General features: G+C 60.3%; 1 protein-coding gene across 4 annotated transcripts; it reads left to right on the forward strand.

The window, feature by feature from the left end:
- The first annotated feature begins 459 nt into the window (after positions 1-459).
- On the forward strand, positions 460-21,797 carry LOC120404721 (inactive serine/threonine-protein kinase TEX14-like). 4 transcript variants are annotated; one of them, XM_039537661.1, is made up of 19 exons: positions 460-680; positions 1,284-1,426; positions 1,680-1,794; positions 2,009-2,174; positions 2,472-2,623; positions 6,050-6,110; positions 6,643-6,773; positions 6,843-6,953; positions 7,683-7,806; positions 9,382-9,563; positions 9,639-9,778; positions 11,117-11,307; positions 11,397-11,660; positions 11,969-12,130; positions 20,115-20,382; positions 20,664-20,758; positions 20,845-20,909; positions 21,454-21,540; positions 21,623-21,797. In XM_039537661.1, exons 1-19 carry the CDS (start codon positions 631-633, stop codon positions 21,735-21,737), a joined length of 2,622 nt encoding a protein of 873 aa, XP_039393595.1. In that variant the 5' UTR covers positions 460-630; the 3' UTR covers positions 21,738-21,797. The 4 variants fall into 4 exon arrangements, with proteins under 4 accessions (XP_039393595.1, XP_039393598.1, XP_039393596.1 ...); XM_039537662.1 differs by lacking the exon at positions 460-680 and adding an exon at positions 697-945; XM_039537663.1 differs by lacking the exon at positions 460-680 and adding an exon at positions 1,155-1,187.
- The last annotated feature ends 537 nt before the right edge of the window (positions 21,798-22,334 follow it).

Genomic DNA, 22,334 nt, shown 5'->3' on the forward strand with positions numbered 1-22,334 from the left:
CCCCAGCCCTGAATCCCCCACCCCAAATCCCCAGCCCTGTCCCACAGCCCCCAAACCCTCTGCCCCAGCCTGGTCCCACAGCCCCACCCCCTCTGCCCCGGCCCTGAGCCCCCACCCTAACCCCTCATCCCCAGCCCGGTCCCACAGCCCCCCCCATTGACATGACGTTACTCTCCGTGGCTTACAAGGGGGGGGGCAGTGACACGCCCCCGCGGCTGCCCCTCCCTGTACAATGGGGGCGGGGCGGGGCGCGGGTGCAGCACGAGCGCGTCCCCGGCCGCCTTTTGGCGCCTTTTTCCAGCTCCTCGCGCCGGGGCGGCCGTTGGGCTCCGGCCCCGCCCACCGCGGCTCTCTCAGCCAATCACCGCGCAGGGGGCCGGCGAACTGCCCCGGCAACAGGCACCACCCCTCCCTTCCTCCCCCCCCCGCCGCGCGCATGCGCAGTGATAGCGGCCCGGGTTTCACTGCCCCCCATTCATTTCTTGGGGTCCCCCCTCAGAGCCCCCCCGAGGTGCTGACTGGCCCCTGGGTGGGGGCCTGTCACACCCCGTGGGGGAAGGGAGTGGGCCGTAGCAAAGGGGGAGGGGCGCAGTCACGCCAAGGGGGGGCGAGACTTCGGTTGGCCCCAGTATGGCCGCCCGCCCCACAGCAGTCGTTCCAAAATGGCCGCCCCGCCCAAGGTGGGGCGAGAGCCCCCCCCTCAGCAGGGCGGGCATGGGGCATGTGAACTGATACGCTCCCCCCGCCTGGGGTGGGCGGGCCTTTGGGTCACACCAGTGTGGCCACCGAACCTGAAAGGGGGCGAGTGGGCAACAGTGACTCCCACCCCCAGGGCGTTGGCTTGGTAACTCCATCCCCGCCTGCATCCATCCATCCCCGCCCTTTAGCCCACACATAGGCTGCGGGGACTGTGGTCGTGCCAAGGATGGAGGAGAGGAGAGTTTGGTTTGTTCCGATATGGCCACCCACCCCGGCATGGGGGGGAGAGCGACCCCCGGGGCAGGGATTAATGGGTTGAGAGCACTGGGACCCTCCTGGGGGGATGGGGGGACAGCATGGTGTCATGCCAAGAGTGGCCAAGAGGTTAGTTTGTTCAGAGGTGGCTGACCACCCTTAAATGGGGGAGAAAGGGCAGGAGCACAGGCGGAAAGCCACCGATTGAGAGCACTGACCCAAGGGGAACCCTGGTGTGTGTGAAATACACGGCACTGTCAGGTGATGCCCCTCCACCCTTTAGTACAGCCAGCTCCGGTAACCTCCCTTCTGCCTCTCCCTGTTTCTAGAGCAATGCCGAAGCCCCCAGTGCTTCCCCCATGCTGCCCCACCAGCCTGGGCTATGTCGCCGAGCCGTGCTCCCTGGCGGGGCAGTTACTCCAGCACACAACTGATGGCAGGCTCAGGAAGGCCAAGAAGCTGCTGAAGAGAGGTAAAGCCCTTCAGTGAACCCACCCTGGCCTAGAGAGACCGTGGATCTAGCGTGCAGTGCTCTGCCGTGAGCTGAGTGGCCAAGCCAAGATGGGAGCATTGCATGCTCCCGTCCCCATGAGCCACACTCCTGCAGCTCGGATGAAGATGGGAGCGTTGCATGCTGGGAGATGTGGTCTCTATGGGTCACACCCTTTGGGTGATGGGCCATATTCATGGTCAACTGTGGGTAATCTTTGTGCCTGCCTCCTTAGGGGTGGATGTGGATGGCCAAAACACAGCTGGACAGACAGGCCTCTTCGTTGCCGCACTGCTGGGACATACCGCGGTTGCCCGGCTCTTCCTCCGGTTCAGAGCAGATCCCAACCAGTGAGTGGCCCTCATGGTGGAGCCAGTGACCTGAGAGAGGAAAGGTCCCATATCCCCAGTCCCCTGTCTGGGGCCAGATCAGAGCTGGTGCCCCAGAAAGGCTTTGGATCCCCAAGCCAGACTGGAAGCAGTGCATTGTGGGAAAATCTTCCCTTGTTGCCCTGGGGTCTCGGCAGTGCCTCCTAACACCTGTCCCGTGCACTTCTTTCCCTAGCCGGTGTTACGATGGCAGCACCCCTGTCCACGCCGCTGCCTTCTCCTGCCAGCGGCCCCTCTTCGCCCAAGTCCTGGAGGCGGGGGGTGACCTGAGACTCCATGATCAGCAGGGCAGGACCCCCCAGGACTGGGCCGAACAAGCTGGGAGCGACCAGAATGCCGAGGTACCTATGCAATCGCGGTGGGAGGTCTCTAGTGCTTAATTTGTAATGAAAGAGGTTCCTGGGCTCAAGCAATTTTTGTATATTCACGTCTGATGGAGGAAGCCCGGAGGCGCCGGGGCTCTGAACTGCTCGGCCTGGAGGTGCCTGGGGCTCTAAACCGCCCGGCCCAGAGGCACCGGAACTACGAACTGCCAAGCCCGGAGGTGCCAAGGCTCAGCCCTGGCACAAATTAAGCCCTGGGGGCCTCCGTAGGGGATAAGGAGCTTAGCTTGAATCGTCTGCCTGTCACCCCCCCAGGTGCTGGCATTCATTCAGCAGTGCCGTGCCCGAATGGTGGGGCTGACTCAGCATGGGGAGCAGGGAGCCACGCAGACGCTTTCCAGCAGGATAGGGGGCTCGCCACGCAGCCTGCGTTCCTCCTTCTCCTCCCTGCTCTCTGCCTCCTTCTGGTAAGACCCCTCCTCACAAAGCTGGTGTTCCAACAGTGCAGCAGCTCCCAGCATGCATTGCTCCTTCTTCATCCCAGCAGCCATTCTGATGTGAGTGGGTGGGAGGTTACCATCCCCAGCATGCACTGCTCTGATGAGACTATCTGTCCTAGCATGTAATGCTCTATGGTGACATGAGTGGATAAGGAGTGTCTGGGTTGCTTGGCTAAAGATGGTGTGTTGTATGCTGGGAACTAGTATAGAACCATGCCCTGTCCACTCCCATTGAGATGGAGCATTGCATGATGGGACCTGCAGTCTCAGGCCACAGTCCTGTCTGAGCATGTCAAGGTGATGCACTGCATTCTCGGGAGCGGAGCGGGAAACCTGGTTTTATTTGGTGGCATGAAACAGCCTCAAGAGTGGATGGGTCACTACAAAACCTGCTGCTACTCACACCTTCTTGTTAACTGTTTGGAATGGGCCACCTTGATTACATCGGCCTCATTAGCACGACACAAGTGATTTCCGCCCCTTCTTGTCAACTGTTGAGATTAGCCCACTTCCACCTTAATTGAATTGGCTCGTTAGCACTGACCCCACACTTGGTAAGGCAACTCCCATCTTTTCATGTGCTGTGTATTTATACCCCTCTACTGTATTTTCCACTCTATGCATCTGATGAAGTGGGTTTTAGCCCACGAAAGCGTATGCTCAAATAAATGTGTTAGTCTGTAAGGTGAAAAGAACAGGGGTACTTGTGGCACCTTAGAAACTAACACATTTATTTGAGCATAAGCTTTCATGGGCTACAGCCCACTTCTTCGGCTGCATAGAATGGAACATAGAGTGAGGAGATGTATACACATACAGAGAGCGTGAGAAGGTGGGAGTTGTCTTACCAACTCTGAGAGGCCAATTAAGTATGAGAAAAAAACTTTTGAAGTGATAATCAAGATAGCCCAGTGTCACGGAGTGTGGGGGAGTCGGGGCCCTGCACCCCCGTCTTCCTGCGATTCACCAGGACTCTCAGCCAGCCAGGAAAGCAGAAGGTTTATTTAGACACCAGGAACACAGTCCAACACAGGGTCTTGCAGGCACAGACAACAGGATCTTCCCCAGTTAGGTCCATCTGGGGGTCCCAGGAGCCCCACAGCCCCCTTGGGGGGTCAGAGCCCTGTCTGTGCTTCCCTCCATTCCCCAGCCAGCCCCTGAAACTCCTCTCACTCTTCAGCCTTTGTTCAGCTTCCCGGGCAGAGGTGTCACCTGGCCTCTCCCCCCTTCCTGGGGTCTCACCTTACATGCTCAGGTCTCCTCTCTACAGCCAGTCTCCCATCCCCCAGTGCAGATCGTCCTCCCAGGCCAGCACCCCCCACTCAGCATTCACAGACCACAGTAAGAACAGTCCCAGTTCGTCACACCCAGTACAGACAGTTTGATAAGAAGTGTGAGAATACTTACAAGGGGAGATAGATTCAATGTTTGTAATAGCAGCAAAGAATCCTGTGGCACCTTATAGACTAACAGAAGTTTTGCAGCATGAGCTTTCGTGGGTGAATACCCACTTCTTCGGATGCAAGCAGTGGAAATTTCCAGGGACAGGTGTGTATATATAAGCAAGCAAGAAGCAAGCTAGAGATAACGAGGTTAGATCAATCAGGGAGGATGGGGCCCTGTTCCAGCAGCTGAGGTGTGAAAACCAAGGGAGGAGAAACTGGTTCTGTAATTGGCAAGCCATTCACAGTCTTTGTTTAGTCCTGAGCTGATGGTGTTAAATTTGCAGATGAACTGGAGCTCAGCAGTTTCTCTTTGAAGTCTGGTCCTAAAGTTTTTTTGCTGCAGGATGGCCACCTTAAAATCTGCTATTGTGTGGCCAGGGGGTTGAAGTGTTCTCCTACAGGTTTTTGTATATTGCCATTCCTAATGTCTGATTTGTGTCCATTTATCCTTTTCCTTAGAGACTGTCCAGTTTGGCCAATGTACATAGCAGAGGGGCATTGCTGGCATATGATGGCATATATTACATTGGTGGACGTGCAGGTGAATGAGCCGGTGATGGTGTGGCTGATGTGGTTAGGTCCTGTGATGGTATCCCCTGAATAGATATATGGACAGAGCTGGCATCGGGCTTTGTTGCAAGGAGAGGTTCCTGGGTTAGTGTTTTTGCTCTGTGGTGTGTGGTTGCTGGTGAGTATTTGCTTCAGGTTGGAGGATTGTCTGTAAGCGAGAACAGGTCTGTCCCCCAAGATCTGTGAGAGTGAGGGATCAGCAATGCCCCTCTGCCATGTACATTGGCCAAACCGGACAGTCTCTACACAAAAGAATTAATGGACACAAATCTGACATCAGGAATCATAACACTCAGAAACCAGTAGGAGAACACGTCAACCTGTCTGGTCACTCAATGACAGACCTGCGGGTGGCAATTTTGCAACAGAAAAGCTTCAAAAATAGACTCCAAGGAGAAACTGCTGAGCTGGAATTGATATGCAAACTAGTACAATCAACTTAGGCTTGAATAACTGAGCCATTACAAACATTAAAGAGTCCTGTGGCACCTTATAGACTAACAGACGTTTTGGAGCATGAGCTTTCGTGGGTGAATCCATTGCATCCGACGAAGTGGGGATTCACCCACGAAAGCTCATGCTCCAAAACTTCTGTTAGTCTATAAGGTGCCACAGGACTCTGCTGCTTTTATAGATCCAGACTAACACGGCTCCCCTCTGATACATTACAAACATTGAATCTATCTCCCCTTGTAAGTATTCTCACACGTCTTATCAAACTGTGTACTGGGCTATCTTGATTATCACTTCAAAAGTTTGTTTCTTACTTAATTGGCCTCTCAGAGTTGGTAAGACAACTCCCACCTTCTCACGCTCTCTGTATGTGTATATAGATCTCCTCACTATATGTTCCATTCTATGCATCCGAAGAAGTGGGCTGTAGCCCACGAAAGCTCATGCTCAAATAAATGTGTTAGTCTCTAAGGTGCCACAAGGCCTCCTGTTCTTTTTGCAGATACAGACTAACACGGCTGCTACTCTGAAGTCTGTAAGGTGCCACAAGGACTCCTCCTTGGTTTTGCTGATACAGACTAACAGGGCTACCCCTCTGAAACCAGCCTCAAGCGGGCAGCACAGGGGTGGGGGCTGGTTATAACATGTAGTGTCTGTCTCTGAGACCCCGTGTGACTCCAGTCTAGGGTGACCAGATGGCAACTGTGAAAAATCGGGATGGGGTGGGGGGTAATAGGCTTCTATATAAGAAAAAGCCTCAAACATCAGGACTGTTCCTATAAAATCGGGACATCTGGTCACCCTACTCCAGTCACTGCTATTTACAGATGCTCCCCTTCTCTCCCTGCCATAGTGAAGTGCCAAAATGGGGTGGGGTGGGCAGGGCGTTAGTAGGTAAAAGTTCAACTTTCAGCCTGCCCCACAGGTCTCTGGATAGCTCCAGGACAGACTGGAGTGGCAGGGGGCCTGTGGCAGGGTTTGGCCAGGTAAGCAGGGGGGTGGTTTCAGGTAAAGAAGGGTCTCTGGACTGGTGGAGGGGGCATTCCCAGGTAGCAGGGGTCCCTGAATGGCCAGGGGGTCCCTGAAGGGATGAGGGGAGGGGGCATTCCCAGGTAGCAGGGGTCCCTGAATGGCCAGGGGGTGGGGGGGTCCCTGAAGGGATGAGGGGAGGGGGCATTCCCAGGTAGCAGGGTCCCTGAATGGCCAGGGGGTCCCAGAAGGGATGAGCGGAGGCGGAATTCCCAGGTAGCAGGGTCCCTGAATGGCCAGGGGTGGGGGTCCCTGAAGGGATGAAGGAGGGGCATTCCCAGGTAGCAGGGGTCCCTGAATGGCCAGGGGGTGGGGGGTCCCTGAAGGGATGAGGGGAGGGGGCATTCCCAGGTAGCAGGGTCCCTGAATGGCTGGGGTGGGGGCAGTGTGAAGGTCACAGGCTCAAGACGTGGTTGGTACAGCCAGGTGGGGGGTAACTTGATCTCCACGGGGGCAGTCCCATCTGATCACCCTTGTGTGCCCCCCCAGCTGTGCCCCAGTGGCCCCCTGCGCCCCAGTTTCGCCTCTGTCACCCCCATCGCGGACCCAGACGAGCTGCTGCGGGCCGAGGCCGAGCCAGACCGGAGCTATGAGAATGGGCCCTACACACTCATGAGCAAGTAAGAGTGGGGGTGTGGGGTGTGTGGGAGGGTGATCCCCAGTGCTGACCCCACCTTTCTACCACCCAGCTGCCTGTGGAAGGGACAGCTCGTCACTCTGCGAGGGCTGAAACCGGAGCCCCCCGGCAGCAGGCCCCACGGTCCCACAGACCTGCTGGTGGCAGAGCAACAGCACTGCAGGTAGTACCCCCACCCACCCCTCCGCACCGCATCCCTCTGCCCCGGGCATCCCGCCCCCGGGGGTCCCGCCCGCCGAATCCCCCTGCCTTGGGCATCGCGGCCCCGGGGGCCCCGCCCGCCGAATCCCCCTGCCTTGGGCATCGCGGCCCCGGGGGCCCCGCCCGCCGAATCCCCCTGCCTTGGGCATCGCGGCCCCGGGGGCCCCGCCGCCTAATCCCCTGCCTTGGGCATCGCGGCCCGGGGCCCCGCCCGCGAATCCCCTGCCTTGGGCATCGCGCCCCGGGGCCCCGCCCGCCGAATCCCCCTGCCTTGGGCATCCCGGCCCCTGGGGCCCCGCCCGCGAATCCCTCTGCCCGGGCATCCCGGCCCGGGGCCCCGCCCGCGAATCCCCTGCCTTGGGCATCGCGCCCGGGGCCCCGCCGCCGAATCCCCCTGCCTTGGGCATCGCGGCCCCGGGGGTCCCGCCCGCTGAATCCCCCTGCCTTGGGCATCGCGGCCCCGGGGGTCCCGCCCGCCGAATCCCCCTGCCTTGGGCATCGCGGCCCCGGGGGGTCCTTTCCCTCCAAATCCTAGCCCTGTGGACCCCCCCCTTTCCCCGTTAGCCTTCGCTGCCCCTGTCCCCATGGGGAGCCTCTCCTGTTAGCAGGAGCAGCTGTGGCTGCCCCTCCTTTTCCCTGTAGGAGGCCCTGTGCTGGGCTACACCCCAATAAGCCGCCCTCTCCCTTGTAGCCATCTGCACCACCCCCACCTGCTGCTGCTTCTGGCCGTGAGCCCTTCCCTGGACCTGCGCGAGGTGCGTCTGGTGTTCGAGAGGGTGGAGATGGGCTCCCTCTACTGGGCCCTGCACCAGGAGGTGAGCCGGCCCGAGGCCAGGGTGAGGGGCTCCCTGTACTGGGCCCTGCACCAGGAGGGGAGCCGGCCCGGGGCCAGGGTGAGGGGCTTCTTCTACTGGGCCCTGCACCAGGAGGGGAGCTGGCCCGGGGGCGGGGCGAGGGGCTCCCTGTACTGGGCCCTGCGCCAGGAGGGGAGCCGGCCCGGGGCCAGGGTGAGGGGCTCCCTGTACTGGGCCCTGCGCCAGGAGGGGAGCCGGCCCGGGGCCAGGGCGAGGGGCTGCCTGTACGGGGCCCTGCGCCAGGAGGTGAGCCGGCCCGGGGCCAGGGTGAGGGGCTCCCTGTACTGGGCCCTGCACCAGGAGGGGAGCCGGCCCGGGGCCAGGGTGAGGGGCTCCCTGTACGGGGCCCTGCACCAGGAGGGGAGCCGGCCCGGGGCCAGGGTGAGGGGCTCCTTCTACTGGGCCCTGCACCAGGAGGGGAGCCGGCCCGGGGCCAGGGTGAGGGGCTCCCTGTACTGGGCCCTGCACCAGGAGGGGAGCCGGCCCGGGGGCGGGGCGAGGTGCTCCCTCTACTGGGCCCTGCACCAGGAGGGGATCCGGCCCGGGGCCTGGGTGAGGGGCTCCCTGTACTGGGCCCTGCGCCAGGAGGAGCCGGCCCGGGGCCAGGGTGAGGGGCTCCCTGTACTGGGCCCTGCACCAGGAGGGGAGCCGGCCCGGGGGCGGGGCGAGGGGCTCCCTCTACTGGGCCCTGCGCCAGGAGGGGAGCCGGCCCGGGGGCGGGGTGAGGGGCTCCCTGTACTGGGCCCTGCGCCAGGAGGGGAGCCGGCCCGGGGCCAGGGTGAGGGGCTCCCTCTACTGGGCCCTGCACCAGGAGGGGAGCCGGCCCGGGGGCGGGGTGAGGGGCTCCCTGTACGGGGCCCTGCACCAGGAGGGGAGCCGGCCCGGGGGCGGGGCGAGGGGCTGTCACGGAGTGTTGGGGAGTCAGGCCCTGCACCCCCGGGCTCCCTGCGATTCCCCAGGACTCTCAGCCAGCCAGGAAAGCAGAAGGTTTATTTAGACGACAGGAACACAGTCCAGCACAGGTCTTGCAGGCACAGATAACAGGATCCCCCCGTTAGGTCCCTCTTGGGGCCCCAGGAGCCCCACAGCCCCCCTCGGGGATCAGAGCCCTGTCCCTGCTTCCCTTCTTTCCCCAGCCAGCTCCAGTCTGCCCAGCCCCCTCCAGCCCCTCCTCTCTGCTCAGCTTCTTTCCCGGGCCAGGAGGTCACCTGACCCCTTTGTCTCCAACACCTGCACCTTTGCAGAGGGGGGGCCCAGGCCATCCGTTGCCAGGAGACAGAGTCAGGTATTTGGGTGCACCGGCCCTTTGCTCTGCAGCAATCACACCCCCTGATCCACCACCTAGATATTGAGACCTGCACCGGGGCACAGCCCCCACAGGCCCCAGTACGAACAGTCCCACTTCGTCACAGGGGCTGCCTGCATTAGGAGGGGAGCCGGCCTGGCACCGGTGTGACGGGCTGTTTGTGCAAGAAGGTGGGATGGGAACATGGGGGGGCTAGGGGCTCCCCACTCATGCTGTGTCTCCTGCTGCAGGCACCCCACCCCCCTGCGCCCCCCTCCTGCCTGGCCGCCTTGCGCCTGCTGCTGCAGCTGTGTGAGGCGCTGCTGTTCCTGCACGGGCAGGGGTTTGTGCACCGCGCTCTCACCTCCCACGCAGTCCAGCTGGTGCGCCCCGGCCTGGCCAAACTCGGCAGCCTGGAGTACATGCAGCCACGGTGAGTCCTGTCCGGGAGAGGCCTGGGGGACCCTCGGAGAACCCCACCCTGATGCCTCTCTCCCTTGGCTTTCAGGGCCAGGACTGGGTCTCGGGCCCCCACACCACCCCCTGAGCTCTATAACTGGCTGTCCCCAGAGGTGATCCGTGACCGCCCAGCCTCCACGACCTCCGACCTGTACAGCTTCTGTGCCGTCACCCAGGAGATCTTCACAGGTCAGCGCCCGGCGAGGCGGAGTGGGGCTGGCCCCTCGCCATCAATCTAACCCAGCCGGTCTGTGATCCGGGGAGGTGATGGGCAGGGGAGTGGGGCCAGCCCCCCCCCGCGGAGCTAACCTGGCTGCTCTGTGATCCAGGGAGGTGATGGGCAGGGGAGTGGGGCCAGCCCCACAGGGAGCTAACCCGGCTGCTCTGTGATCCAGGGAGGTGATGGGCAGGGGAGTGGGGCCAGTCCCCCCCCGCGGAGCTAACCCAGCCGGTCTGTGATCCAGGGAGGTGATGGGCAAGGGAGTGGGGCCAGCCCCACAGGGAGCTAACCCGGCTGCTCTGTGATCCAGGGAGGTGATGGGCAGGGGAGTGGGGCCAGCCCCCCACAGAGCTAACCCAGCTGCTCTGTGATCCAGGGAGGTGATGGGCAGGGGAGTGGGGCCAGCCCCCCCCCAGAGCTAACCTGGCTGCTCTGTGTTCCGGGGAGGTGATGGGCAGGGGAGTGGGGCCAGCACCACAGGGAGCTAACCCGGCCGCTCTGTGATCCAGGGAGGTGATGGGCAGGGGAGTGGGGCCAGCCCCACAGGGTGCTAAGCTGGCTGCTCTGTGTTCCGGGGAGGTGATAGGCAGGGGAGTGGGAGCTAACCCGGCTGCTCTGTGATCCAGGGAGGTGATGGGCAGGGGAGTGGGGCCAGCCCCCCACGGAGCTAACCCGGCTGCTCTGTGATCCAGGGAGGTGATGGGCAGGGGAGTGGGAGCTAACCCAGCCGGTCTGTGATCCAGGGAGGTGATGGGCAGGGGAGTGGGGCCAGCCCCACAGGGAGCTAACCCGGCTGCTCTGTGTTCCGGGGAGGTGATGGGCAGGGGAGTGGGGCCAGCCCCACAGGGAGCTAACCCGGCCGCTCTGTGTTCCGGGGAGGTGATGGGCAGGGGAGTGGGGCCAGCCCCACAGGGAGCTAACCCGGCTGCTCTGTGGTCCGGGGAGGTGATGGGCAGGGGAGTGGGAGCTAACCCGGCTGCTCTGTGTTCCGGGGAGGTGATGGGCAGGGGAGTGGGGCCAGCCCCCCACGGAGCTAACCCGGCCGCTCTGTGTTCCAGAGAGGTGATGGGCAGGGGAGTGGGGCCAGCCCCACAGGGAGCTAACCCGTCTGCTCTGTGTTCCGGGGAGGTGATGGGCAGGGGAGTGGGGCCAGCCCCCCACGGAGCTAACCCAGCTGCTCTGTGATCCAGGGAGGTGATGGGCAGGGGAGTGGGGCCAGCCCCCCACGGAGCTAACCCGGCCGCTCTGTGTTCCGGGGAGGTGATGGGCAGGGGAGTGGGAGCTAACCCGGCCACTCTGTGTTCCAGGTGCCGTGCCCTGGTACGGGGCGGAGGGTGCGGCTGTGCGGCAGTGGGTGCAGGCAGGCCGGTCTCTGGCCCCTGATGCCTGCGTGCCCCCACCCTGCTATGAGGTGGTGAGGGCTGGGCTGGCCTTCCGGGAGCGGGAACGCTGTGGCTCCCTACCTGATATTCGCTACGTCCTGCGTAAGGCCTTGCAGGTAATGGGGGGGGGGGGGGATTCCCCGGGGAGATTCCCCACCCTGCTCTGCCCCGCCGGATCTAACTGACCTGTTCATCCCCTTCCCAGGAGGCCGTGGGGCAGCCGGGCGGCCCACTGCCCCTGTCTCCCAGGAGGCTGTGCGCATGGGCAGGGGAGGCCTGGACCCTCCTGGAGTGCCTCCCTGCAGCCCCTGCCGGTGAGAGCCATGGGGTGTGGGTGGGGTGGACAGAGGGTACTGACGCCAGGCCCTCACCCCCACCCCTCTGCACCCCAGAACCACTCTACTATGAGGTAGGGGATGGCAGTCCAGAGCGGGCAGCAGCTGATGGCAGCACAGGCCAATGGGCTGAGGTAAGAGGGGGGGTAGGACCCTGGGACGACACCGGGGGGGCAGGTATCAGGAGGTCGGGATGAATGGGGTGCAGGCATGGTCCGGGGGGGGGGGGAGAAGGGCTGGGTGGAACTCACAGGGTGGGCTCTAGCGCCCAGCTACCGGGGTTGGTAAGCGCAGGGTGGACTGGCCGGGCACAGGTACCAGGGGCAGAGTGGGGGAATGAGGGGGTAAGGACCAAGGAACAAGCTAAGGAGGTGGGGAATGGGGTGAAATTCACTCCAGCACCCCAGCCCCTTTCTCAGCCATGCTCCCTGCTTCCCCCCAGCTGGGCAGTGGCAGCCCAGTGCCAGGGCTGCAGGGCAAGGGGCACCCCAGCCCCCTGGCGCGCCAGGCCACAGCAGCCTCAGACAGCAGCTTGGAGGTGGAGAGCAGCAGCCAGGAGGGGACAAGGGGCTGTGAGAGTGGCAGCCCAGGCTCCGGCACCATGGTACGTGGGTCTGTGCCCCCCTGCCCTGCTCGCCCCAGCTCCCCTGGCATCTAACCCATCTGTGTCTGCATCTCCTCAGTCTGCACCCTGGCATCTAACCCCGTCTCTGTCTGTATCTCCCCTGCCCTGCACCCCTGGCACCTAACCCTGTCTATGTATCCCTGGCCTGCACTCCTGCAATCTAACCCCGTCTGCGTCCCCAGCACCTAACCCCGTCTGCATCTCCCCGGCCTGCACCCCTGGCACCTAACCCTGTCTGTGTATCCCTGGCCTGCACCCCTGCAATCTAACCCCGTCTGCGTCCTCAGCACCTAACCCCGTCTGCATCTCCTCGGCCTGCACCCCTGGCACCTAACCCTGTCTGTGTATCCCTGGCCTGCACTCCTGCAATCTAACCCCGTCTGCGTCTGTCTTCCCAGCCTGCACCCCCAGCACCTAACCCCGTCTGCATCTCCCCGGCCTGCACCCCCTGCCCTGCACCCCTGGCACCTAACCCTGTCTGTGTGTCCCTGGCCTGCACTCCTGCAATCTAACCCCATCTCGTCTGTCTTCCCAGCCTGCCCCAGCACCTAACCCCGTCTGCATCTCCCGGCCTGCACCCCTGCCCTGCACCCCTGGCACCTAACCCTGTCTGTGTCCCTGGCCTGCACTCCTGCAATCTAACCCCTCGTCCTCAGCACCTACCCCGTCTGCATCTCCTCAGCCTGCACCCCAGCACCTAACCCCGTCTGCATCTCCTCGGCCTGCACCCCCTGCCCTGCACCCTGCAACCCCATCTGCGCCCCAGCACCTAACCCCGTCTGCATCTCCCGGCCTGCACCCCTGGCATCCTGGCCTGCACCCCAGCACCTAACCCCGTCTGCATCTCCTAACCGGCCTGCACCCCTGCCCTGCACCCCTGGCACCTAACCCTGTCTGTGTGTCCCTGGCCTGCACTCCTGCAATCTAACCCCATCTGCGTCTGTCTTCCCAGCCTGCACCCCCAGCACCTAACCCCGTCTGCATCTCCCCGGCCTGCACCCCCTGCCCTGCACCCCTGCAACCCCAACTACGTCCCCAGCACCTAACCCCGTCTGCATCTCCCCGGCCTGCACCCCCAGCCCAGCACCCCAGGCACCTAACCCAGTCAGTGTTTCCCAGGCCTGCACCCCAGCAATTTAACCCCGTCTCTGTCTTCCCAGCCTGCACCCCCAGCACCTAACCCCGTCTGCATCTCCCCGGCCTGCACCCCTGACCTGCACCCCTGTCCCAGCACCTAACCCTGTCTGCATCTCCTGGCCTGCACCCTCTGACTTTCCCCTCAGCACCTAACCCCGTCTGCATCTGGCCTGCACCCAGCCTGCACCCCTGGCACCTAACCCTGTCTGTGTGTCCCTGGCCTGCACCCCTGCAATCTAACCCCGTCTGCGTCCCCAGCACCTAACCCCGTCTGCATCTCCCCGGCCTGCACCCCCTGCCCTGCACCCCTGGCACCTAACCCTGTCTGTGTATCCCTGGCCTGCACCCCTGCAATCTAACCCCATCTGCGTCTGTCTTCCCAGCCTGCACCCCCAGCACCTAACCCCGTCTGCATCTCCCCGGCCTGCACCCCCTGCCCTGCACCCCTGGCACCTAACCCTGTCTGTGTGTCCCTGGCCTGCACTCCTGCAATCTAACCCCATCTGCGTCTGTCTTCCCAGCCTGCACCCCCAGCACCTAACCCCGTCTGCATCTCCCCGGCCTGCACCCCTTGCCCTGCGCTTCCAGCACCTAACCTTGTCTGTGTCTGCACCTCCAGCATCTAACCCCATCTGGATCTGTGTCTCCCGGGCCTACGCCCCTGGCATCTAACCCCGTCTTGGTCTGCATCTCCTACTCCCGGGGGAATTCTGTGCCACTGTGCAATGCAGGATTTTGCAGAAATTAACATGCGTGCAGAATTTCCTTTCCCCCCGCAGAAATGGGCTGCCGGACCCGGCAGAGCCCAGCTTGTACATAGAAGACACTGCTGGGGGGATGGGGAGGGAGCTAGAGGATTCCTGGCAGCTGCAATTCCCAGCCTGCCCTGGGAGGAGAGGGCAGCGCGCAGGAAACTCCATGCAAGCCTGGGACGAAGCATCAGGCTGTTTCTCCCCTTGGATTCCTGGGCTCTGGGGGTGGATGTCTGGGCAAGGGGGGCCCTGTGGCGGGGGACTGCTGGAGAAGGGGATGCTGGTATCTGGGCCGGGGGACCCTGCGGTTGGGCTTTGTGGGGGGGTGTTGTGGGTGTCTGGGCCCCTGGCTGGGCTCTGGGAGGGGGAAGGGGGCAGAGAATCAGGAACTGGGTTGTCAGAGGGGTTTCTTTAACTCTCTACTCCTGGGGGGATTTGTGTGTGTGTCTGTGTTGTTTCAGACGTCCTTGCTGACAGTACATTGAAATAAATTACCAAAATAATTGAAAGTGGCGTGATTATGTAGTGTTATTTTGACAAATAAAATTTGCAGAATTTTTAATTTTTTGATGCAGAGTGCCCCCAGGCATAGATAGTGCGGTGTGACTGTCAGTGCAAATGCCCATTAGTCCCTGCAGCGTGGACAAGGCTCCGTCGGGCGTCTGTCTCAGTGAGACGCAGGAACAGAGCTCACAGGGTGAAGCAGGAAGAATGCAGGCCCAGGTCGATGTTCAGTCTGAGGGGGTGGCTTACCTTGAAGGAAGTGTGAGACCCCTGGGGGCGTCTGGCTCTCTGACGGGGTTCCTCCTAGACACTGTTCCAAAGGTGGGGCTGTAGCACTGATCCTGTGGCTCCGTGACAAGAGGCAGGTTGGGTTTCTGAGTGCCTACACCAGTCAGGTGGAGGAACCACCACGTTGTAGCTAAGAACCAGGCTGCTGAAACCCACTGTGGCCAGAGCAGAGGGACACCGCCAGGTCAGAGCTCCTGTTGACGATTAGCTGCCCTTAGGGCTATGGCAACATGTAAAACCCCCTTACACTCCTGGAGGCACCGCTGGGATTGTAAGAGAAAAAGCAACTCCCTTTTATCCCGTGTGTGTCAGCATGGACAGAGGACAGGTCCCAGAGTGGTGTGACGGCGATGACGTAGACCCACAACAGGCTGTGGTGGTGGGAGGCTTTGGCAGGAGTATCTCCAGAGTACAGATTGTACAGGCCCTGGCTCCAGTAGGGTCCGCAGGCCAGGTCACCTTCCATGGCAGAAGCTATTGGGAGAAAGAACAGAGATGGTCTGCCTCCAGGAGGTTTGATGTGCAGATGGGACCTGGAGACATAACTGTGGATGGCGAGGGAATGCAGTGGATTCTACAAGCTAGACTATGCCCCCTGTGCCATGGGATGAGACATCTGACTTTCAAGGAGAAATTCAGCGTTTTCCCCAGAGAATGGGAAATAGGGAAGAAGATCTGAGGGCATTGTATAGTCCTGCCCCATCTTCTCACCCTTTGACCAAAGATTCATTCCTGAAGGTCACGACCCAGGCCATGGGACGAGGTAGGCCTGGAAGTTGGAACTAAGAATCTCTCTCAGGGATACAACCTAGCCCTGTGCATGAAGAAGAATTTGAGGCCTGGTTGGATCATGCTGGTCAGAGGGAATAGGAATGGGCATGAGCCAAAAGCGAAAAAAGAGACTAGTGGAAAGTCTGCACGGACCTGCTGCTGAATCCGTCAGGGCACTCAGGGCCAGTAGCAGCTGAATACCTCTCTTCTTTGGAAGCTCTGAAAGTGGAGAGGATGTTACCGTATATTAAAATTCCAGACCACCCATCAGGAACCTGGAGAGAAGCTCTCTCAGTATCTGGCAGAGGTGGAACAAATCCTGCAGAGAGTCCATTATAAGAAGGGAATTTCAGGGAGTGATTTGGATTGCCTCAGACTGCAGCAAGTGTGAAATGGTGGAAGACATGCTGGATTGATGCTGTTCTAGTTGTGATTAGAGGACAGGAAGGGAAATTCCCCATCGTTTGCTACACTGCCCAGAGAGGTCAGGGAATGGGAAACTCAGGACTCTAAAGATAACCCTTTCCGAGGCACTGAAATGTGTGTACTTTGGAAGCTGCTTAGTATAACACCCCGCCTGAAGGTGACCATCGGATGAAACAGCTAGGTGAATTGCAAGAGAAAGTAGCTGCCCTGACAGTGAAACCGCACTCTGTAGTGTCTCCCCAACAAATGACAAGAGGTCATTTGGCCCCCAGAGCAAATACAAGAGGCAGGGGTCAAGAAGGTCATAGGGCCTGGTGGAATCCTTGCCTCTTGGAGCCCATGCAATAGAGAGTTGAGGAACAATTGAAAGCCTCTATGTCAGTAAGACAGCAGGAAACTTCAGAGCGATCAGAGAAGGACACACCCTGCGTCCCGTAGTCACCTTCTCTCCCCCCACTCAAAGATGTGAAGGCTTAGGCCTTGCCTCCAGCTACACCAGGCGTGGCTGTAGGACTGTGGACCAAAGTCTGAGGTTGGAGTGGCTATTGAGGGAATAGCATGTACAGCTGTTCTTCATAGTGGCTCTCACTCATTATCGTCTCTGAACACTTTTACTGGCAACACCCGCCCCTAACGGGGTTGGCCACAGGGGGGTCAGGAGATGACCAGTGCCCATATCTGTGAAATAGCTACTGAAGTTAAAATTCCCAAAGGGTGTGGTTGGAGTGGAGAAAGAGCGAGACACTCTTGCTTTGGTCTGTCTCCACCAGATAGCCAGACCAGGCGCCTTGTTTTGTAGGAATACAGGCAGCCATGGCTGGAGCTTTGGCTCAGCTATGGACCTAAATATACAGAAAGCCTGAAGCTCCATGCGCTGGTTTGGAAGCATACCTAGCTAAAGAAGGAGAGCGAGACCAGTGTGGACTCGGAGGACTGGTGAGAATAGTGAAACTAGAATATGGCCTTCCAGTTACCATTCCTGCTAGGACAGGGGTTCTCAAACTGGGGGTCAGGACCCCTTGGGGGGGTCACGAGGTTAGTACATGGGGGGAGTCGTGAGCTGTCAGCCTCCACCCAAACCCCGCTATACATCCAGCATTTAGAATGGTGTTAAATATATAAAAAAGTGTTTTAATTTATAAGGGGGGGTTGCACTCAGAGGCTTGCTATTTGAAAGAGGTCACCAGTGCAAAAGTTTGCGAACCACTGTGCTAGGGCAGCCCATCTAATGCATGGAATTGCTCAAGTGGATCAGAAGGCCACCAGTCAATCAGTTGATCTTGGGTGAAGCCTCAGATACAGATGTGCTGCAGGGTGGATTGATGTTGAAGAGAGGTGTAGCCAAAACCTCATCTTGTATAGAAAGCATCAGTAAAGCTACTGGTGGCTAATGAAACTGAGCACCCCATCACTATCCCTCGGGGAACTGTGTTAGTGCAGGTATACTGGGCTGCAGCAGTGCCCATCTGCCCCACGCAGGAAGATTATACCCATATTTGACCCAGAGAAGTTGAACTTTAGGAACTCCCCAATTCCTCTGGTGTGAAGAGAGAGATTGAAATGGAAACTAGTGCAGAGAGCTCAAGTGTTCTCCACTTGTGAGTGGGTTGGTCAACTCCTTGGCACGTCGCATTTGGCAGAATGATAGGCCTTTCTGTGAAAGATCGACAAGACTAGCACCTGCAGATATCGAAGATGTTCGGAAACCTATCCAGCAGATGAAGACTGAAGGAGTCCTACAAATGTTTATGCTTCCCCAGTTGTTGTGGCCAGAAAAAAGGATGAGGATTATGCATGTGCATAGATTATCATACTTTGAATAGATGTACCTGACCAGCGTATCACCAAGAGTGGATGATGCCTTAGACTGCCTAACAGGAAGCTGTTAGTAACTGCTTCTCAGATCCAAAAAGGAAAAACATCAGATATGGAAAAGAGCCTTCATCTGTCCACTCAGCTTCAGGGAATATGTAGGGCCATTCCAGAGATTAATTGAATGGATGGTTGGTGACATGAACCTTCTGCAAGTCCTGGTGTATCTGGATGACTTGATAGTATTCAGATTGACATCCCAGCTCCTGGAGTGAGAGGTTTGCGGAAGGTGGCTGAGTCCCAGCCTATTAGCCCTAATCAGATGCACAATGGCATCATCGAACTGCTGGGAGCCCCTCCCGCTACATACAAATGCCACCCAACTGGATCTTACTTCATTTCCCAGATTGCAAGGGGAAGATATTCGCACTCAAGAGCTGCCAGCCTGAAAGTGCCCCTGAGTGCTGAAAGACTGGGAAGACCTGTGAACACCATACAGACTGCCCACCCCGATGCAAAACTGATCTGGAGAGAGTGGAACCAGTTGACATCAAAAGGAGGCCTGTTCTGTCAAGAGACGAGGGACTCACTTCATCACCATTATCATCAGCTGGTGGTGCCAGGAGAATTCAGGGACCTGGTGCTGAAGTCCTTGCATGATGGAGGAGGCACTTTGGGGTAGACCGGACACTTGGGAGGGAAAGGAGACTCTTCCATTGGCCCAGATTAATGAGGGCTATAGAGGAATATTGGTAAGAATTGTGCCAGGTGTTGGTTTGGGTAACGTCTTCCAAGCTCATGTGCCCAGTTAGTTAACATCCAAAGCAAGGGACCCCTGGATCTTGTGTGTTCCTAGAAACTGACAACGAAGGGAACACTAGCGTATTAGTGGCAACGTCATTTCGCTCAGTAAGCACAAGCAGTCCCCATGAAAGATCAGCACACGCCCACTGTAGCCAAGATAGTATCGGACAAATACTTTGTACACTACTGCTGGCCTTCCAGAATTCACTCTGATCCGGTGGGTGATTTTGCAACGTATCAAAGAACTACTACAAATAATTGGAGCAAAGAAATCCTGGACCTCCCCATATCACCCACAAGGGGCCCCACAGCCAGAACGTTTCACTAGGGCGCTTTTGAACATGCTTGGGACTCTCAGCCTGCTACAAAAGCGCAAATGGAGCTAACATGTTTCACAACTAGTACACACTTATAATTGTACCGGGAATCTCCCCTTATTGTCTAATGTTTGGGAGGGAAGCGAGACTACCTGTGGACATTTGTTTTGGAGTGACTCCAGATGGAGGTGGCCTTGACACCTTCAATGTGTAAAGAAATTAACGCAACAACAGGAGAAACGCCTATTGACTGGCTATGGGTGCGGCAGTGAAGAGCGCAACGCCGAATAAGGCCTGATGTGACCAGTGCATAAGAGAGCAAGAACTACTCCCAGGTGCCTGGGTTGTGATAAGGAACTCAGGAGTAAAATGGAAGAACAAGGCAGGGGACCGTTGGAAATCAGAACCCTATCAGGCTGTTCGGAAACAACCTGGGATGCCCCTAGATCAGCTCCGGAGAGAAGAAGGAGGGAGAGAGATCAGAACTCTTGACAGGAATCGCTTGTTGGCGACTGGGCAGTTGGTACGGTTCCCTGGGAGAGAGATGGCCACTACGTCTGCTAGTTGCAATGAGGCTGCTCCACAGAAGTAGGATGGGCTGGCTGTGATGGAACAGAGACACGAAGGGGAGAGCATCAGTCATCACTGGTGATGAAGCTGATGATTGGGGTTTAACTGCCTTTATCAACCCCCCAGAGCCTAGAATGGGGCAACCCTGTGAGGCCCCACTCCAGCCCCCACTGGCAGATATGGCTGCAGAGCGGGAAGCGATGCCCAAGGAAGGGAGGTGCTACCCACAGGAAGTCTCCTGTGCTGGATGCAGAACCTGCTGTGGAAATACAGCCCATGGGAGAGAGGGGTGAAGCTTACCCATGAGCTGCCTGGTACCTCAGCCAATAGACCTACCACGGTGGGGCGTAGAGCTGTAGCTGCCGGGGGCACTGGGGAAGGCGAGCGTAAAGAGGGTTGCCGTGGGCGTTAGTTACAACGGGCCGTCGTGAAGTTGTGAGCTGGGCGCTCCTGCCACAGGAGAGACGCTAGGGTAACGTGAGCGGGTACTAACTAGTAACGTTAAGGGGTAGATAAAATGTATTCATTGTCAGGCTTTACACCCATGTCCCCAGCATCTAACCCCGGCTGTGTCGCCCCTAGGAGCCGGCCCGGCCCCCAGCCCTGCCCTGCGTGAGCAGCCTCCAAGCCTCAGCCTGCCTGCTGGATCAGGCCCAAGCCTCGCTGGAGACCCTGGAGCGCCGCTTTGCCGCTGGCATCCAGGCCCTGCAGGACTTCGTCAGCCTCCAGGGGACGTGCCCGGCCCAGCCACGCTGCGGCAGGCCTGGGGCTGGCCAAACAGGGGCCACCCGGGCGTGCTGCAGCCTGGGGGCCCTGCAAGGCTCCGGCCAGCCCCCCATGGCCCCAGCAGGTGAGTCTCACCTCCCAGGAGGGTTCCCCCAGAGCCCCTCCACCGAGCTCCGTGGATGGGGGGTAGCAGGCAGCCCCCCTTGCGGAGCCCCGGCCATCGGGAGCCCCTGGGCGCCTGGCTGACAGCACCAAGGAGGAGCACAGGGCCTGCCCAGCAGTGCTGGCCCCCCACTCCTGGGGTGTGACTGCCCCCAGGCCGTTAACCCTCCCCCGCCACTCGGGGCCCCTCCTCCCCCACTGGCCAGGGCCGTGTCCCACGCTGACCCGCTCCCTCCTCTCTAGGCGAGCGGAGCAGGGCCCGCACAGGGCCCGGGGGGCGTCCCCTGCAGACCCTCATCGATTTCTCCACCTGGGTACGAATGCAGGAGCAGCAGCAGGTAACGGAGAGAGAGGAGACCCTCCCCCCAGGGCTGCCCCCCCAATCTGCCACCATCACTGACTCTCCCCCCTTGTCTGTCTGCAGGGCCTGGGACACCCCGACCTGGCCCGTGAACCCGCCCTGGACAGCCCCTTTGGCACCCTGCAGTCGTGAGTGGCCGGGCAGCCCTGCAGTGGGGCCAGCGCTCCCCTCAGCATTTTACCCAGCAGGCTCTGCTGCAGTCCCCCAAGTTTGGGGGGGGAGGGAGCACGGCTGAGAACACCCTAGCGCACGTGTTACGGGGAGCAGCACCCCATGAGCTGCACATGCTTCACCCTGGCTCATGGCCCCGTTATCACTGCAGGCCTAGGGGTGGGGGGAGCGGGGAGGCGAGGGGGGCTGGGGCGCAGGGGTAATGGGGGGGAGGGAGCACGGCTGAGAACACCCTAGCGCACGTGTTACGGGGAGCAGCACCCCATGAGCTGCACAAGCTTCACCCTGGCTCATGGCCCCGTTATCACTGCAGGCCTAGCAGTGGGGGGAGCGGGCAGGCGGGGGGCTGGGGCGCAGGGGTAATGGGGGGGAAGGAGGGAGGCCAGGGGCTTGACAGATCCAGCCATCACTCCCTGCAGCCGCCATGGGGAGCACCGTGTGTGTGTGTGGGGGGGGGCTGGACCTCCCCCACCTCCCTGCTAACCTGCCCCTGCTCCCCAGGCTGGACCTGCTGCAGGAGATCATCGAGGAGCTGAAGGGCACGGGAGACGCCGGGGCCAGGCGGCCGGCGGGCAGGGAGCCGAGCAGGTAGGGACACTGCCCCCCTCCCCCAGCCCCCGGGGCCTCCCCCAGCCCTGCCACCCTCCACTAACCCCAGCTCCCTCCCCAGGGCAGCACCACAGAAGAGGACAGCTCGGCCCCACACCGCAGCCGAGAGGGGCACCGGGCCCCTGCGCCAGGACAGCTGGGGTGCGGGAGGGAGGGGGGATTGGGCCTCCCTCTGAGAGCCCCGTCCCAACAGCTGCCACCGGGCCGAGATCTGCTACCCCCTCGGTGACTAATAAATGGCCTGGCCAGAGCTGGGGGCTGTGTGCAGTGAGAGGGCCCCCCCCTCCCCCGGCATCTAACCGGAGCCCCCTGCTCCGGGCTCCCAGGCAGAGACATTCCCCCCTGCCCCCCCGTTATCTAACCGGAGCCCCCTGCTCCGGGCTCCCAGGCAGAGACATTCCCCCCCCTCCCCCGGCATCTAACCGGAGCCCCCTGCTCCGGGCTCCCAGGCAGAGACATTCCCCTGCCCCCTTATCTAACCAGAGCCCCTGCTCCAGGCTCCCAGGCAGAGACATTCCCCCTCCCCGTTATCTAACCAGAGCCCCTGCTCCGGGCTCCCAGCGCCCCTGCTCCGGGCTCCCAGGCAGAGACATTCCCCCCCCCTCGCCCCCCCGTTATCCAACCAGAGCCCCCTGCTCCGGGCTCCCAGGCAGAGACATTCCCCCCTGCCCCCCCGGCATCTAACCGGAGCCCCCTGCTCCGGGCTCCAAGCCAGAGACATTTCCCCGTTATCTAACCAGAGCCCCTGCTCCAGGCTCCCAGGCAGAGACATT

Source organism: Mauremys reevesii, linkage group 4 (genome assembly GCF_016161935.1).
Source record: "Mauremys reevesii isolate NIE-2019 linkage group 4, ASM1616193v1, whole genome shotgun sequence".
Classification (NCBI taxonomy): Eukaryota; Metazoa; Chordata; order Testudines; family Geoemydidae; genus Mauremys; species Mauremys reevesii.